Source organism: Ostrea edulis, chromosome 3 (assembly GCF_947568905.1).
Source record: "Ostrea edulis chromosome 3, xbOstEdul1.1, whole genome shotgun sequence".
Taxonomy (NCBI): Eukaryota; Metazoa; Mollusca; class Bivalvia; order Ostreida; family Ostreidae; genus Ostrea; species Ostrea edulis.
In genome coordinates this window covers 41,893,761-41,915,591 of record NC_079166.1, presented here as the reverse complement: position 1 = coordinate 41,915,591, position 21,831 = coordinate 41,893,761, and the positions used below count along the sequence as shown (strand labels likewise).

At 33.7% G+C, this 21,831-nt stretch overlaps 1 protein-coding gene across 5 annotated transcripts in view; it reads right to left on the bottom strand.

Moving 5' to 3' along the window:
• Window positions 1-14,820, bottom strand: part of LOC125677051 (uncharacterized) — a 135,681-nt gene extending 120,861 nt beyond the window's left edge. For 3 of the 5 annotated variants that reach the window (XM_048915011.2, XM_056160766.1, XM_048915016.2), the window contains exons 1-3: window positions 14,425-14,522; window positions 6,257-6,682; window positions 5,476-5,835 (exon numbers count right to left, since the gene is read on the bottom strand). In XM_048915011.2, coding sequence (XP_048770968.2) covers window positions 5,476-5,835; window positions 6,257-6,682; window positions 14,425-14,473 — 835 coding nt within the window. In that variant the 5' untranslated portion in view covers window positions 14,474-14,522. Of the gene's footprint in view, window positions 1-5,475; window positions 5,836-6,256; window positions 6,683-14,424 lie in introns of all 5 variants that reach the window. The other 2 variants (XM_056160767.1, XM_048915014.2) reach the window with 2 other exon arrangements.
• Window positions 14,821-21,831: the final 7,011 nt, after the last annotated feature.

The window sequence follows — 21,831 nt, the reverse complement described above, 5'->3', positions numbered from 1 at the left end:
TACGATATAATGTAACTTGATGCAGTTTGCGCTTAATAATCCCCGAAGCGGATTATAAAGAGCGTAAACTGCACCAAGTTACATCATATCGTATAACATAGGTCAAAATTAGCTTCATTTGTTTTAATTTAATGTAAAAAGACAAAACAACACTGTACAAGTCTTCATTTATACAAAAAAGTAAACAAACACAGAAAAAAATAAACCACTTGCACCGCGCAAGGATTCACTTAGCAACAGACTGAAGAAGCGTCGACCCAAGAAAACCGCCATCTTGAATCTATGCAAAACCGGAGCATGACATCGAGGAAAAGTCAAACAAAGGTATTTCATTATGCACGTTTTATTTCGTTGGTTTTCAATTTTATAGAAGGCCTACAGCATAACGGTGCTGCGATGTAAATTTTAAAAAAAAAGTAGTGCCGTTTTGGATTCCCAAGGGGGCATGTCCCCATAACAAGTTACATTATACAATATAAATTGAATTTGTTCACTGTGCTCAGCCAATCAAATTGAGTGTTACAAATAAAATTACATTAGATGATATTAAATTTTTTTTAGATGGTCCACATATTGCAAAGCTTTTTTAAAGGACACCAACTTGTTCTTCTCATTATCATTTTTAAGCTTGAAAATATTTACAGATTCGGAGATATTAAACATGAGATAAAACATGTACCTATATATGTGTGTGTGTGTGTGTGTGTGTGTGTGTGTGTGTGTGTGTGTGTGTGTGTGTGTGTGTGTGTGTGTGTGTGTATGTGTGTGTGTGTGTGTGTGTGTGTGAATAAGGATAAAAGTTATGAAAACGTAAATTTTGTTTTTACCAGCCGTTGGTATACATTGAACTGACCATATCAAGAATATTTGTTTGAATTAGGCCATTAAATTAAATATGAAATCTATTTCTTATTTCCTCTTCTGCACTAGTGATACTTTAATCAAAGAAAGATGGTGATGATCGATTTTTGTTTGAGCTATTTCATTAATAAATACTCATAAACAAACTAAAATTGTGTGTCCCAACATTTTGGGTGGTTGCATGATGTCTGGTAATCATCTTTTCAGCAATATATGAAGACAACGATAAACATTTGTACCCATCGTATGTGCACGAAAATGCATTTTGCGTCTCATTGCGCGTAAGAGTTCAACAAAGGGAAAGAACTATTGGGCAACTCGGAAATTGTGTATTGCGTTGTTATAGTTCTGTATCAATTTCACCCATTTACTATTGTCATCGTCATATAATACTCACTTGATTAGGAAATTTATATTGCTCATTCCATTTTATTTCAGTAACTGGTCTGTAACATTGGATTAACTTTATCCGGATTTTTATCATTGTTATGACTTTAATAAGTGTCCAACTCTTTTTAAAATGAATAATCATATGAGCATGTATTGTTTCAAAATATATTCACTACCCAAATGAGTCTTCAACTGCCACGAAGTGTAAATTTGATTACCGCAAATTATCTCACGATGGCGATTTTGTTAGTATATTTCAATTTATATTTTAACCCTTCTTCCGTCGTCGCCCGGAATGAAACTAAGACGAATTGTGAGATTTGTCGTACATTTTTAATCTTTATAAAAAGTTTTCCAGGCAACGAGGGAAGAGGTGTTCAATTTCACTGGTTTATCTATATAAAAAAAAACATGAAAACAACAAAGTTGATTTCCATATGCTTTTGAGAGTAACTATGATCTACTCTTTTAGAACTTAGACCAGAAAATATCTGCAACGCAAAATAATCCTCCCCCATTAAAGCCGGGCAGAATTTGGCCAAAACCGTACTTACTTCTTTGAGCTATCAAGTTTACCACCTTCCATGTTTGACAACAATGGTTTTCCACGTGAAGTGTCTAAAGCTGTGATGCCTGACGTCATCTGGGACGATAAGTGTCTGGCTGACGGTCAAATGGAGCAGGATGCCCAATACGTATTTAATGGTGGATCGCTTTTACAAAGAATTCGATGGGAGGTGAAGACAACATTTTCAAAAGTATGTTCAATCTACATTGACCATGTAAACAGGACTAATCCAGAAGCAATTGTAGTTTTTTATGTCCAACAATGAAAGATGTTGCACACATGCAGAGATCCAAAGGACATAAAACAACAGATGTTTTATTCACGGAGACCATGCCATGCAAAATGAAGGAAGAACTTTTTCTTGCCAATAGCAGGAACAAACAGAAATCCATCAATCTGCTGGCCTCAAAATGCAAAATGAAGGCATTAAGGTACTTCAAGCTGACGACGATGCTGATCTTCTCATAGCGAAAACTGCCCTTGCCTGTGCAGAAAGCAGAATAACAGTTGTTATAGGAGAGGATACTGACATCCTAGTTCTTCTTTGCCATCATTTTCGTGATCATTACAAAGACATTATTCTTCGGTCAGCAAAGCAAACAAGTGGCAAACCCCGTAGAATATGGAATATAAACAGAACAGGAAAGATGCTTGGTCCAACTACATGCAAACATTTGCCATTTGTTCACGCCATCTCGAGTTGTGACGCAATATCTCGATTATATGGTATTCGGAAAGGAATGGTGCTTAAGAAATGTATCTCCATTGGATATTTCAGAAAACAATTGCGGATGTTTTCTTTGTGAGTAATTCTGATACAAATACAGTGATAAAAGCTGGAGAGGAGGCAATTTCGTGTTTGTATGGCGGGATTCCCTGCGAAGGTTTACAAATTCTGCGGTGGCGCAAAATTTACGTCTAAGGCTGTACAGAACAGATGTACACCGGTCATGGTTCACACTTTACCTCCCACGCCTGATGTAGCCAGTCACCATAGTCTTCGCTCGTATTTCCAATGTCAGATCTGGCAAGGGGATCAAACTGTGCGTGATGCTACTGAATGGGGATGGAGAATTTAGAAAACATGTTTATTCCGATGAAAATGACACTACAACCTGCTGCTGAACATCTTCTTAACATTATTAAATGCAACTGTGAAACAAATTGTGATTGTTTGGATTGTCCAATGGCTTGGAGTGAATGCCGAGGAAAGTGCAGTAATGGCATAAAACAAAGTGAGGTAGAAGATGATCTAGAAAATGGCACTGCTACATGTAACATAGATTTCTAGTTCAACATTTGATACCAAATACATTTGCTTGTTTTATTAAAAACACATGTAGATGGTAAATTGACCAAAAACTGCTATACTTTCTCTCGTCTATGTATGCAAAATGAAGTAGTATCGTTGAGAAATATGATTTCATTTAATGAAAATCAACACCGCGTACAATCACACGATTTTCTGTGATTTTACAACAAAATCACATTTAATTGTCCCAAATGATATTTTTGTGCAAAGATTTAACTTTTTTATGATCTGTAATATGAAAATTTACTTTTCAGACTGATAAACAATTTTGTTCAGAAATATAGTTGAATCTGATCAAAAGTTTCCAGTTTTTGGTGATTTTTTTGTACATACAAAAATCTAATTTTGGCCCAAAAATTATACGTTGGACACGGAATACTATTTTCATCTTTTTAGACATTAATATTTACATTATCATTGATGAATAATAGTGTTCAGGAGTATCATTTCACTCATCATGACTCAATGATGATCAATTTCCAATTTTTTTTATGATTTTTAAAGCGAAATCATACTTTTTACCCCAAAATCATGAGTTGTACAAAGATTTTGTAGTTCAGGTTTTCAGACATGATCAAGAATAAAATTTACTTAAAATTATATATGTTGCAATTTCTTTAATGTTGCCTCGTTTATCTGCTTAATTTGACTTGTGAAAGAAATATAACACCGAATGTAGCCCGTCCTGATCCCGAGGTCATACGACGATTGTGTTTACTTTTATGATTCTAGAGGTATGTACAACTTTAAAACCGCTGGGATGTTATGACAACTACACCAACACGATGTTATAAATATACTGCCCTGTATTCGAGGTGCTAAAATTATATTCCGGGGATTCGCTGATATCATGAAAAGAAAGAAAGCATACACTTGTGTAGAAAGGTGAAGATATCGAAGACAATAAGGCACATTATGGTCATTACGGGCCAGAATGGTCAGCACCGGGTATAACGGCCAATACAATGTTCAGTGGTCATCCCCATGTATAGCAACCGTTGACCTACATGTATGCACGGTGGTCATTACTTCAATATTTTTAAAGCAAGTATTCTTTTTCACAATACATACTGATGCAATAAGTACTATTCTAATGTATACGCAGTATATCTAAAGTGTATGCAGTATATCTAAAGTGTATGCAGTAGATTTTGATGTGTATGCAGTAGATTTTGATGTGTATATAATAGAGTACTATAGATTGTGTGCATATGCAATAGATTTTAATGTATATGCAGTATATTTTGTTATTATACTTTCATGTAAAATACTCGAATCTGATTGGTCGAGAAGCATTTGAAAAAACATATTGTTACCCTCTGAGAACAGAAAGCACATGCTCCAGGGTGATAGTATCTAGCAACGGGTAACATTACTTGACAATGGGTGATATTATTAAAAAAATTCACATGCGTCAAATTTATGCGCGTACGGTTCGCCGTAGATTGTTAGACGACGTCGTTTGAACGTTTGTAATAAACACGAATACAGTGGTTGATCAAATGTAAACAGGTGTAAGTCCTTCTGCTTTGTTTTTAATATAACATTCAGTAAAATAAAACAAATATCGCATGTAGTTGAGGGTAACATTGAAAATTTTCACCCCTCGAGAAACCATTGTCAACCTCGGCTACACCTCAGTTGACAATGGTTTTCTCGGGGTGAAAATTTTCAATATTACCCTCAACTACATGCACTATTTACATAATGTGTATACAGTAGCTGTTGATGCATGCACAATAGATATTGGTGTATATACAATATATTTCCATGTGTATGCAGTAGATTTTAAAGTGTATGCAGTAGGTATTGATGTTATGCAGTAATTGTTTCTGTTTATACAGTACATTTTGATGAGTATATACAATAGTTTGATATGTATATACAAGATTTTGATATGTATATACACGATTGTGATGTGTATCAATATATTTTGATGGGTATACACTAGATTTGATGTGTATATAATAGATTTTGATGGGTATACACTAGATGTGATGTGTATATAATAGATTTTGATGGGTATACACTAGATTTGATGTGTATATAATAGATTTTGATGGGTATACACTAGATTTGATGTGTATATAATAGATTTTGATGGGTATTCACTAGATTTGATATGTATATAATAGATTTTGATGACATTGCAATAGATCAGAAAAAATAACACTTGACAAATTAAAGAAGAAACATTGATAGGAAATTCATATGAAAAACTCATAAAAGTTTATTTTAAAGGAAAGTAAGTCAGCTGATCAACGACGAGATAAAATTCAGTGTCACTGTGCCGGGTGTAAAATTCAGTATTACTGTGCCATGTGTAAATTTATCTTCATTTTACCTGTAAAAGCTACCCGAAACCGCCCATTGCTTCTTCCACCATCGCCATGAAAGCTGATCACAAGTTTTGAGAAATCGCTGCTGAATATTTCTGTGATTTTGTACTTGTTTGAATCATTTTCCACTAATAAAGTTCTATTTGATACCAAATCTTTAAAATGCAGTCTCATACGATGTGATAGAGCATAATCAAGTCCATATACGGTAACAGTGTTTGTACAGTTGGTGATTACGAGACAAGAGTGGTTGTTACCACCAGTAGAAGTAGTGTTCCTGGGATAACCCGGTGACTGCAGATAAAGTGTTTCTCCTTTCGTGTTCTTTATATCAAAAGTATGATTAATGAGAAACGTCCTGGAATCTAGGAAATAAAGAAAGCTTATATAAATACAAAGATAGTAATTTAAACATTAATTTATTATCAAAGAGGATTGAATTTTCTTTTTATAGCATCATGTAACTATAATTCTATGAGAGATCAATGATTACAGACGCTATTACATTTTCTTAGATTTCAAACTCAGTTTACTTGGCATACAATAATATTCCAGTGTTACAAGTACTTACTATTTGGTACATATAAGATATAAGCAACACTATTCCACAATGTTATAAGTATTACTTGGTTTATACGTATTACTTACTCGGTACACAATAGTATTCCAGTGTTATAAGTACTACTTGGTTTATAAGTACTACTTACTTGGTATACAATAGTATTTCACAGTGTTATAAGTACTACTTGGTTTATAAGTACTACTTGGTTTATAAGTACTACTTACCTGGTATACAATAGTATTCCACAGTGTTGTAGGTACTATTTTCCAGATAACCGTCAGTACAAATAAGATGAGGAATTTGTGCCACTTCTGTAAATGCATTTTGATATCCGGAAGCTTTTAGTCCAATATATTTCCACAATTTGGTGTAATCCTCGTCCTGATGGTTTAATACACAGTTTTCAGATTCATTATGAGTACAACAAATGTTATGATACGTAATATTCCTCGACACGGTCGAGTTTCTGACAACTGACAGACAAGTAGAGTTCTTCTTCGTCCCGACTGTTAGAGATTTAGGAACTAGAGTGTAATTAGGATCACATTGCATGTATATCGTGTTGGGTGCTACCGTTCCATAGCACTGACTATCGTTCTTCTGACTGGAATTGGGCTCCAAATCTTGAATACTTCCAAATGCTGGGATACCTAACGAGTAGAATATGTGCACTGGTTCATTTTCTATCAACTCTAAGAAAACAGAGGTAAAAGCAAGGCAAAATGAAAGTTGACTGTGTTGTGTTTATCGTCCCTCTCGAGAATTTTCACTCATATGGAGACGTCACAATTGCCGGTGAAGGGTTGCAAAATGTAGGCCTATGTTCGGCGTTTACGGCCGTTGAGCAGGGAGGGATCTTTGAAGTGTCACACCTGCTGTAACACGGTGTCTCGGTTTTTGCGGTCTCATCCGTATGAAGCGCCAAATTAACATAAATTCAAATAATTGAAGATGTCTTCAATTATTTCAAGATATCATCAATTCAATTATTGCTCTCTTTAATTGAATTAATGTGTGCATTAAATCAATTATTGCTGTCATCAAATGAATTAATGCGCGCTTCAATTCAATTATTCCTCTCATCAATTGAATTAATGCGCGCATCAATTGAATTAATGAGAGCAATAATCGATTTAATGCGCGCATTAATTCAATTATTGCTCTCTTCTATTCAATTGATGAGAGCATCAATTTCGTGGAAGTATTGCTCGCAATAATTGATTTAGAGCTCGGTATAAATAATTTGATGATCTCTTTAATTCAATTGAAGATATCTTTAATTATTTACAATGCTTTTGTATAAGGAATTAATACGCACATCATTTCTTTTAAAGAGACCAACAATTCAATTAAAGAGATCATTAATTCAATTGTGGATATGTTGATTTGAAGATATCTTTAATTGTATACTTGCTCTCTCTAAAAGAATTATTGCTCTATTCAAATGAATATCACATATCATTAATTCAATTGAAGAGAGCAATAATTGGATTAATGAGCGCATTAAATCAATTATTGCTCTCACCAAATGAATTAATGCGCGCATCAATCCAATTATTGCTCTCACCAATTGATTTAATGCGCGCATTATATCAATTATTGCTATCTTCAATTGAATTGTAGCGCGCAGCAATTCAATTGTTGATATCATTAATTCATTTGAAGAGATCATTAATTCAATTAAAGCGTGCATCAATTCAGCTGAAGAATTAATGCTATCATCAATTCAATTAATGAGCGCAGTCATTCAGAATTGAAGATATCATTAATTATTTGAAGAGATATTTAATTAAATTGTTGCGTGAATCAAATGATTTGATGATATCTTCAAATAATTGAAGATATCTTCAATTATTTGAATTTATGTTAATTTGGCGCTCCATACATCCGAAGGATCGCCCCACTTAGTCGTCTCTTACGACAAGCAAGGGATACTGAGAATCTATTCCAACCCTGGTCCCCACGGGAATAAAATGAAAGTGCCCTTGTGGTTTTTGACATGAATTTTTAAAAGTAATAAAAATAATCACATTCATACTTGCATATTAAAAAACAATTTTATACCTATGGGAAGAAAACATTAAAAGAATTTTCCTATAGCAATATTGTAAAATTATGAACTTCATTGTAGCCCCACTCAGCCCCGAGGGCCAAGATGTGATCTAAAGTCGACTTAAGCTAAGTGATCATGTCTGCCATTTACATCTAATTGGAAACAGCGTATCCTTATGGATTTTGAATGAATTACATACTTAATACGTATTAAAACATTGAACCTTTCTCCTCGTCCTGAGCCTGGAGTTGGTGATATGAACAACCCTTAATCTGCACTACATGGGGATGTCTGAGTATCGTCAATTTGACATTTTGTGATTCTTTAGAAAATATCATTACAGGTGTTCCTAATGTATAAAGTAAATCTTTCAACATTTCCTGTAGCTATAGTCCCGCTCTTACCATAAAAGTCATGGTGACACAAGTTTGAGTCTACACTAATGTATATACAAACATATTGTTCGGTACATGTACGTTGAACCTTCTTTACCCTTGTGGATCCTGAGAAGACGGTTTTCAAAAATTTATGTCAAAGAGTGCATTGGCTGTTCCGTCTAAAGTTAGGAATGAGTCAATGATACGACAGTTTAGTATTTAAATCTAGTTTAAATTTTTGAAAATACAAGAAAATATAAATAATTAAATACAATTAAGGTATTTCCACCCTCCTGTGACGTAATAAAATTTTGCAAAGTCAATGATTTGATAAGATTTATTCATGACAATAACATACATTTTGTAGGAGTATTTTTCAATAGTTATTGTAAAAAAATTTATTAACTATTAGATATTTCAAAGGTCTAAGTTATATATGAATAATCAATTATATGTTTCAATATATTGAATCCAAGGACAACAACTCTGTTTTCATTAAATTATTCATCAAGTCCATTATGCAATAAATTTCCTTTATTCTTCACAAACATTTTGAATATTTTTTTAAAGAACCCTTTTCATGAAATTGTTCCGAATACTATTAGATCATTAGAACCAGTTTTTGTAAGATATTGATAATGCTGTTTAAGGAAAATTGCAATTTTCTGACGTTGATAACAGTTATATTGTGCCAATTGATGAAAATTTTATTAATTCCGCAACATACTTATTTCATCATTTTTATTTCTTACTAAGATGTATTATTTGAAGAATCAACAATCAAATATAAGATTGATCCTATAATTCTAGAGGGGTGGAATTACCTTACATGTCTTTTTTATCAGCTGATATATGTAGCAAACAATGCAGAAACAAACCATAATCCGCGTTAGCCTTTAAATAAAGACTCTGAACCCCTGTTTGATGAACAAACTTGAATCTACACTAATTCTTGATAAGAAGGGTTTCAATGAATTTTCCCACACGGTACATGACGACTGTCAGCGAAAACCACCTTCTAGAGATCGTTTTCACATTCTGAAGTTTTAAAAATGACTGGTAAATATTTTTATCCTAATATTCTGTCTCGAGCTTTTTCCAAGTATCATGCACTTTCGTTCAAGGAACATATTTCTTAAAACGATTTGTATATCAACGACTGGGGTCTATATCAAATCATTCGCACAACTGTGTACAGTACACCGTATACTGGCTCTAGAGAAAGAAATTCCGTCTTTTCATAAACCACAGTTATCGTTCGCAACAGAGTTGTCTTTTCCTTAGAGCAGGTATACATCACTTCCGATCAAATGTAAATAGTTACAGTGCGGGAAATAATTTAAACATGAATTTATCGTCTGACACAACACTAGAAGATATTTTGAATTACAAAAAAGAAGAAATCAAGACTTATTTAAAATCTGAAAACCTAAAGGTCAGTGGATCAAAACATGAATTAGCAAGAAGGGCTTTTGAACACAATCAGTTGGACCTATGTCAAACTGTTGAAAACGTGAAGGACACACCCACCATTAGAACTACCAGCAACACGATCGTAATACCGTCAATTACAGCACTAACAGATGGCTGGTTCAGTGATTTTTTCGGACACAATTAACCCGTCAGTCGTTCAAAACGATATCGAGAACAATCTTGTTAAGAATAGTATTAGAACGTGTGATAGTCAGAAAATGGCATGTTTCCGACAATACATACAAGGACATAAGTTCTGTAAAGAAAAATACATGCACAAAATGATAGTCAATAAAATAACAGATGATTATCCTTTGTGTTACGTGCGTTCCAAATGTCATGCATCCTTGAAACAAGAAATCTACACACAGTGGGTCGTTCTTTCAAAGCAGGAACCTATGACGATTCGTACAGCCAGGTGCACATGTCCTGCGGGGTAGTTATAAATTAACATGAACAGGCACATAATATCCTTTTTCCAAGGGGTAGGCCTAGTATGAAAATTCTTGACAGTGGTAATTTAAGTGCTATTCCACGTAAGAATCATGCAAAATTGAATTTCCGCGGCACATCCAATGTTACGAAATTGAGCCAAACTTTTAGAAAAACAAATCAGTTGGGTGTATAATATATGACAATCTGTTTATTTTAATTTTTTGGCACCCAGCATATGTCTAAAAACAAAACCAATATTATACAACATTTATCTTCCCCATTCACTCCTTCCATCCCTTGTCAGAAAGGGTGGGGGGGGTCATCCCCCATCCGTGATACTATGTGCCTGTTATAAATGAATAGTTACACAATTTGTATGTACTTTGATTTTTTCTTATGTATGTATATATATATATATATATATATATATATATATATATATTTAAAGATTAAATTGAGAAATTCTATGATTTGAATTATGACAAGAACACTTAGTAAATTGACCTACGACTTAGCAGTTTAATCATCGTAAATAAAACCGAATTTTGCAATTCACAAATTACTCTATTTTAGTCTTGGAGAGGGGTGCACCCACATCGCTGGTCTGTTTGGAAGAAATGCATGAGAACCACAGTAATCAGCCATGTACATCAAAGCCATGTGTCTGGAATAGACCCTCAAAGAGAACCAAAGAATGGAAAACAATAGATCAAATGAACTTCAAAAAATATAAACAAGACCTCAATCTAAATCGCAACAGAGTTGAAATGAAAACAAATGACCGAATGTCATTTTGTGAAAGTTTATGCAGAAGATTACAAAACAAAAACGCCGTTATTCATCATCTCATTAACAATTCACACGATAACAATATTGAAATTAGTGATGATCTGAATGTAGGGCAAGAGGAAGAAGTAGAAACTTCAGAAATGATTAGTTATGAATCAGACAAATTTATCAATATAAAAGCATGTCTTCAACAAGCTGCTACTTCAGATACTAGTCAAATGATGGTTTCAAGTGAAATCTGCGATGAGATTGAAATAAGAACGAGGGGTCAATCTGACAACATGTTGTGGTTTGACGCACGTAAAGGCAGATTAACTGCATCAATGTTCCATGATGTGCTAAAACGAAAAGAAAGCACAAATCCTGATAAGTTAGTTGAAAGGGTTATTGGTGAGAATAGGGATAAGGTAAGCACGGCAGCCATTAAATGGGGATTAAAACATGAAAATATTGCAAAGAAGCGATATCAAGCCCATATGCGCCTACATCACAAACAGAAAATATCTGTTAGAAGTAGTGGTTTGCATGTGTTTCAGCCATTTATGGTTATTGGTGCGAGCCCCGATGGTAAAGTACAGAAACAAACCAATGCATATTTGGTTGAAATCAAATGTCCATTTAAATGGAGAAATAATACTATACTTGAAGCTTGTAAGGCAAAAGATTTTTGCTGCTATCTTGATGCAAACAACAAAATCCAACTGAAACAAAACCACAGGTATTACACCCAAATTCAGGGACAAATGGGTGTATGCCAGTACAAATTGTGTCACCTTATACTGTATACATTGCAGGATTTAATTGTGGTAGAAATCCCATTCAATAAGGATTTTTGGGATTCACTTTTAAAAAAGTTGAAATCATTCTACATGAAATTTGTTATGCCATGTTTGAAATCAAATTAAATTGCAATGTTGAAAATAAAGAGGACAAGAAAAGGTGTGTATCATTTATGATAATATTTAATTGACTGTTGACAGTGATATTATAATCTTGAAGATCATGGTGAAACCAACATGACAATCTGATTAAAATACAGATCTCTCAAATGTCGCACAATATGGCAAATGTAATGTACTATTTACGGAATAATAATTGGAATGCAAGGAAGCAATGCATAGTGTATGAAACATATTAATACACTAAGCACTTACAGATATCAAACGAATCCAACCAAATAATAAATAACTACTTGACAAAACTGCTCAATTCAAACAGAATCTCAAATATGCAAATATTTTCTATGCTATGAATTTCTTATTTCATACAGACATTTTTCTTTCACATATAAAACAAGTGTTGAAATAGTTTAATGCATGAAGGCATGTTCTAATATGGGTCTTAATAAGAGCACAATATTAAATCTAAGCATTCCTATGCAAATGATTGTAACCCTAGTGGTGCACGATACCACACAAATTTGTAATTACAATATATTGATTCACTGATTAACAAGTGGCGGCAAAACATTGGTGAGTGCTGCACATACAAATTATATTTCATTTGCAATAGGAGCAAGAGATAGTGGAATAACGACTTGTAATAATCTGAAGTTTTTTATTTGCTCCATTTTTCTTTCCACGTGGATTCTCGCTGAAGCGATGCGTCTGGTATTATCAACTTCTTCTTTTGTGAACGGGTTTTTTGTTATAAATGGTGGACAGTACAGTTTTGCGCCTTTTTTCTCAAGATCAGCTTTTATGTGAATGAATCCTTTATCCGCCATAACTGCATCTCCTGGTTGTATATCTTCTAGCAAACCACAATGTCTAGTAATATGCACATCAGATGTCGAACCGCCCCACAATTGTGAAACTAAACAAACTGCTCCCGTCATTGATACCCACAATCAATGATTTGAAGGTATTGCGAGATTTGTAGTTTGAATAAGTCAGGCTCTTGTTTTCCAATGATGACGGTGTCTGGATAATTACCTCTGTGCAATCTAATACAATACGTGTGTCAGAAAAAAATTTCAAACAAGTAGGAATTCTCTGTTGTAAATGTTTAAGTTCTGGTAAAAACACAGTAGAAGAGAGACACTGTTTCATGAAGATTATCCACCTAGAAAATATCCTGTTTGATCCACTGACCTTTAGGTTTTCAGATTTTAAATAAGTCTTGATTTCTTCTTTTTTGTAATTCAAAATATCTTCTAGTGTTGTGTCAGACGATAAATTCATGTTTAAATTATTTCCCGCACTGTAACTATTTACATTTGATCGGAAGTGATGTATACCTGCTCTAAGGAAAAGACAACTCTGTTGCGAACGATAACTGTGGTTTATGAAAAGACGGAATTTCTTTCTCTAGAGCCAGTATACGGTGTACTGTACACAGTTGTGCGAATGATTTGATATAGACCCCAGTCGTTGATATACAAATCGTTTTAAGAAATATGTTCCTTGAACGAAAGTGCATGATACTTGGAAAAAGCTCGAGACAGAATATTAGGATAAAAATATTTACCAGTCATTTTTAAAACTTCAGAATGTGAAAACGATCTCCAGAAGGTGGTTTTCGCTGACAGTCGTCATGTACCGTGTGGGAAAATTCATTGAAACCCTTCTTATCAAGAATTAGTGTAGATTCAAGTTTGTTCATCAAACAGGGGTTCAAAGTCTTTATTTAAAGGCTAACGCGGGTTATGCTTTAGACAGTACAAAACCGCAGTGATTTGTACTTTGAAACACAATCAAATATTCAGGTTTTAACTTCGATATATCTACCAATTGAAATGATAGCAATTTTCACAATGAATGTAAAAACGATGTGCGTGTTAATCTTGAAAAATATAGTACGATAATTTAACGGCTTAAAATATTTCGATAGAAATGAAATTAAAAAAAAAAAAAATTAATCACTTAAAACAGCCATTCGGTAATTAAGATAAATTATATATACATTTATATACAATATGCAGTATGTTAGTCTACCAGAAAAACGTTCACAGACAGACGACGAGCACACGGTCACCAGTTGAGTCAGCCCAGGTGAGTTAATAAAAACAGAAACTTCACGATAGAAAACTTTGATAAAAAAACAGTGGTCAGACTCATTTCTCTGAAAATAGCTGTGAAAGTGTTCGCAAAATACGATTACAAAGATACATGTTGATAATGTTTCTCAACATGCATAATTCTTGTAAAACGGAAAAAACGCACGTGAGTTTTCAATGATGTAACAAAAATCTTATTAGTCCAGAACAATTAAATTGAAAACTTCAATGTAAGACATGGATATAAAATAAATCATATTTACTTACATATTAGCAATACATGGATCAGGTTAACCAAGGCATTAACACACGCCATAACTGTGTCTTCGCATTTACGCGTGCTCCAACATAGAAACGAAACAATGTTATCTCAGTCTACTTAACATTAGAAATCAAATCGATATCAAACGCATAGCTTTATCTTGAATATTAAATATTTTATTGATTTAACAAAAATTTTAAATCATGTTCAAAAAAATAGAATAACTGTTTTCTAGTTAAATAAATAGATATAGTTTCCTGAAGGAAATTTACGAGCAGCGACATTAATAATGCAAGTTTCCATTATAAAAGATTACTGCATAAGAGGCATCCTCCTTGTTTTTATCTTTGAATCGTTGGAGGAGTTCTGATACTCCTTTCAACAGAGTTGCAGTTGGGATTCTCTCGTTACATATAAACGTAGTATTTAAACAATGTTGTCTTGCACATCGAATGTTTGTTTGTTGTTGCTATGAGATTGATCACTGTTCGTTATCTTCACCTTTCACCTCCCAGCTGAATTTTTTCAATCATCTAAAAACAACCCTAACTGTAGGCGAAGTGCCCCAATTTTTGACCTATACATGGCTCTAAAGTGGTGAGGGACCTTTATTGTAACGCTCTAGCGTGACAACAGACCTACAAGTGTTAATATTATACAATGTAGTCTATAAAATGTAGTTATATACGATTTAATGTTGTACAATACAGTTTTGTTCAAAGCTGTATTGCTGCATTACAGTCTATTCCAGATATATTGAAATTAAGGGGACCAACCTGAATTGTTTATTATATCCATAGTTTGATGTAACCGAATAATGTTAGTGGGAATTCATTATACTTCAATATAAGATATAGTTCAATATAAGCGACTTCAATATAAGGGGAGTAAACTGTAATTGTAAGACGTAGTTTTGTAGAACAAAGTATTGCACATCAAAAAATGTACGATGTATTTTGTACAGTTAGTCTTTTAATTTGTAGGATTCTACAACGTAATATGTATATTTTATTGTACATTGTAGTATACATTATACACTGTGCTGTTGTACGCTGTACATTTGTACGCTGTACTTTTGTACAAAGTAGTTTTGTACATTGTAGTGCACAAGAAAGTAATTTTGTAAAATATTTTATTCTAAAATATGGTTTTGTACAATGAAGTTGTATACTGTGTAATTTGTATACTATAGTTTAGTGTACAATGTGGTTTTGTACAATGCAATATTCTACAATGTAGCTTTGTACAATGCAGTTTTGTAATAAGCTGTATTCTGCAATGCAGTTATTTAATAAGCTGTATTCTGCAATGTAGGTTGTAATAAGCTGTATTCTGCAATGTACTTTTGTAATAAGCTGTATTCTGCAATGCAATTTTTTAATAAACTGTATTCTGCAATGCAGTTATTTAATAAGCTGTATTCTGCAATGCAGTTTTTTAATAAGCTGTATTCTGCAATGTAGGTTGTAATAAGCTGTATTCTGCAATGTAGTTTTGTAATAGGCTGTATTCTGCAATGCAGTTTTGTAATAAGCTGTATTCTGCAATGCAGTTTTGTAATAAGCTGTATTCTGCAATGTAGTTTGTAATAAGCTGCATTCTACAATGTACTTTTGTAATAAGCTGTATTCTACAATGTAATTTTGTAATAAGCTGTATTCTGCAATATAGTTTCGTAATAATCTGTATTCTGCAATGTAGTTTTGTAATAAGCTGTATTCTGCAATGTAGTTTTGTAATATTTTGTATTCTGCAATGTAGTTTTGTAATAAGCTGTATTCTGCAATGTAGTTTTGTAATAAGCTGTATTCAACAATGTAGTTTTGTAATAAGCTGTATTTTACAATGTAGTTTTGTAATAAGCTGTATTCTGCAATGTAGTTTTGTAATAAGCTGTATTCTGCATTGTAGTTTTGTGATATTTTGTATTTTACAATGTAGTTTTGTAATAAGCTACATTCTACAATGTACTTTTGTAATAAGCTGTATTCTGCAATGTAGTTTTGTAATATTTTGTATTCTGCAATGTAGTTTTGTAATAAGTTGTATTCTGCAATGTAGTTTTGTAATAAGCTGTATTCAACAATGTAGTTTTGTAATAAGCTGTATTTTACAATGTAGTTTTGTAATAAGCTGTATTCTGCAATGTAGTTTTGTAATAAGCTGTATTCTGCAATGTAGTTTTGTAATAGGCTGTATTCTGCAATGCAGTTTTGTAATAAGCTGTATTCTGCAATGCAGTTTTGTAATAAGCTGTATTCTGCAATGTAGTTTGTAATAAGCTGCATTCTACAATGTACTTTTGTAATAAGCTGTATTCTACAATGTAATTTTGTAATAAACTGTATTCTGCAATATAGTTTCGTAATAATCTGTATTCTGCAATGTAGTTTTGTAATAAGCTGTATTTTGCAATGTAGTTTTGTAATATTTTGTATTCTGCAATGTAGTTTTGTAATAAGCTGTATTCTGCAATGTAGTTTTGTAATAAGCTGTATTCAACAATGTAGTTTTGTAATAAGCTGTATTTTACAATGTAGTTTTGTAATAAGCTGTATTCTGCAATGTAGTTTTGTAATAAGCTGTATTCTGCAATGTAGTTTTGTGATATTTTGTATTTTACAATGTAGTTTTGTAATAAGCTACATTCTACAATGTACTTTTGTAATAAGCTGTATTCTGCAATGTAGTTTTGTAATATTTTGTATTCTGCAATGTAGTTTTGTAATAAGTTGTATTCTGCAATGTAGTTTTGTAATAAGCTGTATTCAACAATGTAGTTTTGTAATAAGCTGTATTTTACAATGTAGTTTTGTAATAAGCTGTATTCTGCAATGTAGTTTTGTAATAAGCTGTATTCTGCAATGTACTTTTGTAATATTTTGTATTTTACAATGTACTTTTGTAATAAGCTGTATTCTGCAATGTAGTTTTGTAATATTTTGTATTCTGCAATGTACTTTTGTAATAAGCTGTATTCTGCAATGTACTTTTGTAATAAGATGTATTCAACAATGTAGTTTTGTAATAAGCTGCATTCTGCAATGTAGTTTTGTAATAAGCTGTATTCTGCAATGTAGTATTACACAGAGATGTTTTGTGCATATAGGATCCCCCATGGTTTGTGGTTTGATGAAAAAGTGAAAATAATGAACAGTGAACAATCTCATAACTCCTATAAGGAATACAAAATTAAGAGTTGGGCAACCACGGACCACTGAAAATACCAAAGATGGCTAGGAGGAGTAAGCATTCCCTGTCCACCGATCACACCCGCCGGGAGCCCTATATCTTGATCAGGTAAACGGAGTAATCCGTAGTCAAAATCAGTGTGCATGGAATGGCCTAACAATTTGTATGAAACACATCAGACAGCTATTCACTCAATGACAGGTTGTATCGTTATAACGACCATAGCAATTGCGAAATACGAGATAGTTGCAATTCCTGTAACATCAACTTGTTTTTCAGTATCCTGCCTCAATTTAAAACCTACCCATACCACCACTGATAAACCTACCCATACCACCACTGATAAACCAGAACAAGCTCCTGTGTATCGAATCAGTTTAGATATGAATATATCCAACGAGTTGTGTGTTTTCTACACACAACGAGTTGGATATAAATCTTATCGAACCACACCATCTGTTTACGACAAATTGTTACAATTCGCAAGTTTTGGACTATACCCGTCACATTTATTGTTATGCTTGTGGCTTCACTGTTATTTAATGTGTTTCGAAAGGCAGCATTAGTTTGGTTTGTTTACTTGTTTCTTTTGCTGTTTTCCGCCACACAGTTATCTGGTGTCGCCCAGTTTTTATTGGTGGAAGAGAGAACCCAGATATCAATGTACCTGGGAAGAGTCCTCCGACCTTCCGAAAGTAAACTGGGAAACTTTCTCACTTACCGGCGCGAGCGGGATTCGAACCCGCGCTGACCAGAGGTAAGAGGCCGTGTGATTTTGATTGATTGATTGAATATTGTTTGACGTCCCTCTCGAGAATATTTCCCTCATATGGAGACGTCACCACTGCCGGTGAAGGGTTGCAAAATTTAGGCCTATACTTGGCGCTTATGGCCATTGAGCAGGGAGGGATCTTTATCGTGCCGCACCTGCTGTGACAGGGGACCTCGGTTTATACGGTCTCATCCGAAGGACCGCCCCATTTAGTCGCCTCTTACAACAAGCAAGGGGTACTGAGGACCTATTCTGACCTGGATCCCCATGGGATGTGTGATATTGAGCGCGATGTTCTAACCACTCGGCCACGGAGGTCCCTCATTATCAGGGTAAATTGAAATTGATTGGCTAATCCCCAAAATTGTTGTGGAGCTGTTGAATTCAAAAAAATATCTCTATGTTGGAGTTCATATAAACTGCAATGGGTGATGGTGTTTTATATTCACTTAATTTTCTATTGATTTTTAATGTTCGCGAGCACTGTGAATTTTTATTAATATATCCCCCCTCCCCAAGAATTCCCGATGCTCAACCTTTCACCAACCCTTGCCGGTCGATCATTACAACAGTAGTATTGGGAATTTTGCTCTCTGACATGTTTGTAAGCAAAGCTTATGTAATATCTACATACATGTGATGACGTCACACAACGCGTAGGAAAACATAGTGTAATATCCAAATATATGTAATGGGTGATATCCACTGGATAAATAAGTAAACGTATGATAAAATGTGATATTGTACATTTTAGTTTAGTACGAAATAGCATTATTCAGATTTGAATGTAGTAGAATCCTTATCGTAGTATTCTGCAATATAGCATTATGCGATGGAGTTTTCTTATATGTAATATTGTAAAATGCAATTTAATACAAAATAGTTTTATATTGTATTTGATGCTTTGAAATAAAATTAATGATAATTGTGTTGCGTTTGGTCCTATGTAATTTGAGACATTAATGTTGATTGTATTTGATACTATGTAAATTGAGATACTTTGATATTGATTGTACTGTTAGATTCTTGGTTTATAGAAGTTCAATACTACATTGTACAGTGTACATAATGAAAGGTGAAGATAACCAACAGTGATCAATATCAAAACTCCTTTAAGGAATACAAAATAAAGATTTGGGCAAACACGGACCCCTGAATATACCAGAGATGGGATCAGGTGCCTAGGAAGAGTAAGCACCCCCTGGCGACCAGTCATATCCACCGTGAGCCCTATATCTTGAAAAGGTAAACGGAGTACTATGTAGTCAAAATTAACATGCCAAGAACGGCCTAACAATCTGTATGAAACATGTCAGACAACATACGCATCAAATACAACACAATCAACATTAATGTCTCAAATTACATAGGATCAAATGCAACCTAATTATCATTAATTTTTCAATTTTCATGGCATCAAATACAACACCATTAATATTAAAGTTTCACTTTTAAACATATCTAATAATGTCTAGCGATAAACTATATTGTTGTTTAAGGAACCTTCAAATGATTTATGAATGAAAGCTGTTCAGATTGTTTTCAAAACCTACCACAAAGAAAATCAATTCTTTTCATGCCTAAAACTACTTTAAATGTATTTTAAATGAAATATTTTGCGTAGTTTTCGAGTTTGAAAGCGATGAAATTCAAATCTTGCGATATGCATATTTACTTTCGCTATTTTACGCGCCATTATGCGCCCTCAGCATTGAAAACATCTATTAGCCATTTCATATACAGATTAGATTTAATCGACAAAAAACCAATTATCACATTAACGGCTTGTAAATAACATTGCATAAGATGTTTTTTGCCGTGCTCGGGTATACTAGTTGTCGGTAGAAAGGATTTAGACTGAGTATTTTTCGAAGGAAGGTACGAGAAGAAAGACGTGGATAATTTTTTGTTGGAGCAAGAACTTTACCTTAAAAACAAACACCCAGTCACCTTTTCAAAAACCACTTGGACAGAGACCCTGATAAACTGCGAGAAAATGGATATATCGAAGCTATAAGCACTGGTAGGCCTACAGCATACATTCTGTTTTGGTCTTCAAATTCAACTTGTGAGTTTCTACCAACTGGTAGATCAGATTTACAAAAATTTTAATGATACAAAATAATTGAACTTTTAATTATATAAGTAATAGAGTATTTTATTTCCTAACTTTAAATTGAATTATAAAATTATTTCCTCATTGAACTCGTAAAATCTTTCAACAGTGCGTCAGTATAACGCCGTGCTCCCACTTCCTAACGACGTGCTGATCACAATTCAAATATTAATAATAAGATTGCTTTATAAAAATAACATAATGTGATTTCCATTTTAAATTTGATTATTTTTATTGATTTGTGGTTTGTTTTTTTTCTTTTTCTTTCTTTCCGAAATGCACCCGTGACAGTAGCTTGGCCTAGGGCCTAGTTGTCAACAATGTAACGTATTATAATTTGTCTAATCCAAAAATAAATAATGATTGCACTGTTTATTTTAGAAAAACAGCGCCAATTACAGATGTATAAAGGAATAGCATTACCCAACAGTTCGTAGACAGCGACCCATATAAACATTATTTACTCGCAATATTGTCGATTTCATACTCGCTTTCCCCGCTATATTTGGGCATTTACATCGCTATTTGTATGCACTGGTGGCGAAAACATATAATACTCGGGAAATTTGTCAACATCGATTTAAATGTTGCCGATGGGGAATACATTAGGACCCTAAAAACTGAGTTTTTAATGATATCTCACAGTACTTTCACAATCCGAAGGGCGCATGTGATGTCACTGTACCACGTGACTACCTACCTAATTAACTAGACTTTTTTTTAATCGGGGCTTAGATTTAAGTCTGTATTGTGGTTAATTATCGCAAAATTTCAGTGAACGAACTATTAGAATTAATTACTATAAGCATAAAGAAGACAAAATGCATGTAATTTTGTATACTTTGAAAACATGACATGTGTCCTTTAAGAACTCTCTGAACACGCATTGGGAATACTTTCTGGATAACTAGATTAATGTGTCCTTTAAATATGTGTATGAAGAAATCACCAATAAATGTACAAGTTTAGCTTTTGAAAAAGCTTAGAGAGTCAGCCACTGGATTTTTATCCCTGTTGGAATGTATTTCAGCATTAGCAATGGATCGTCCGTACAGGTACTGACTAAAACCCGGTCTCGGTCCCGGTCTTCGGTCTCGGTCCCGTGACTAAAACCCGGTCTTTGGTCCCGGTCCCATATACTTTTATTCAATAAAAATAGAATATATCAGGATATTTGAGCCCCATTTCTCAATAACTTAGGTATGACATCTCATGCCTGCATTCTGATAGTAAATTGATCATATTATTTTCTTCTTTTGTAAAATAATATGTGAAAACTCCGGGACCGGTGGGACCGAGAAGTAAAAACAGTGCTAAAAGCCGGTCCCGGTC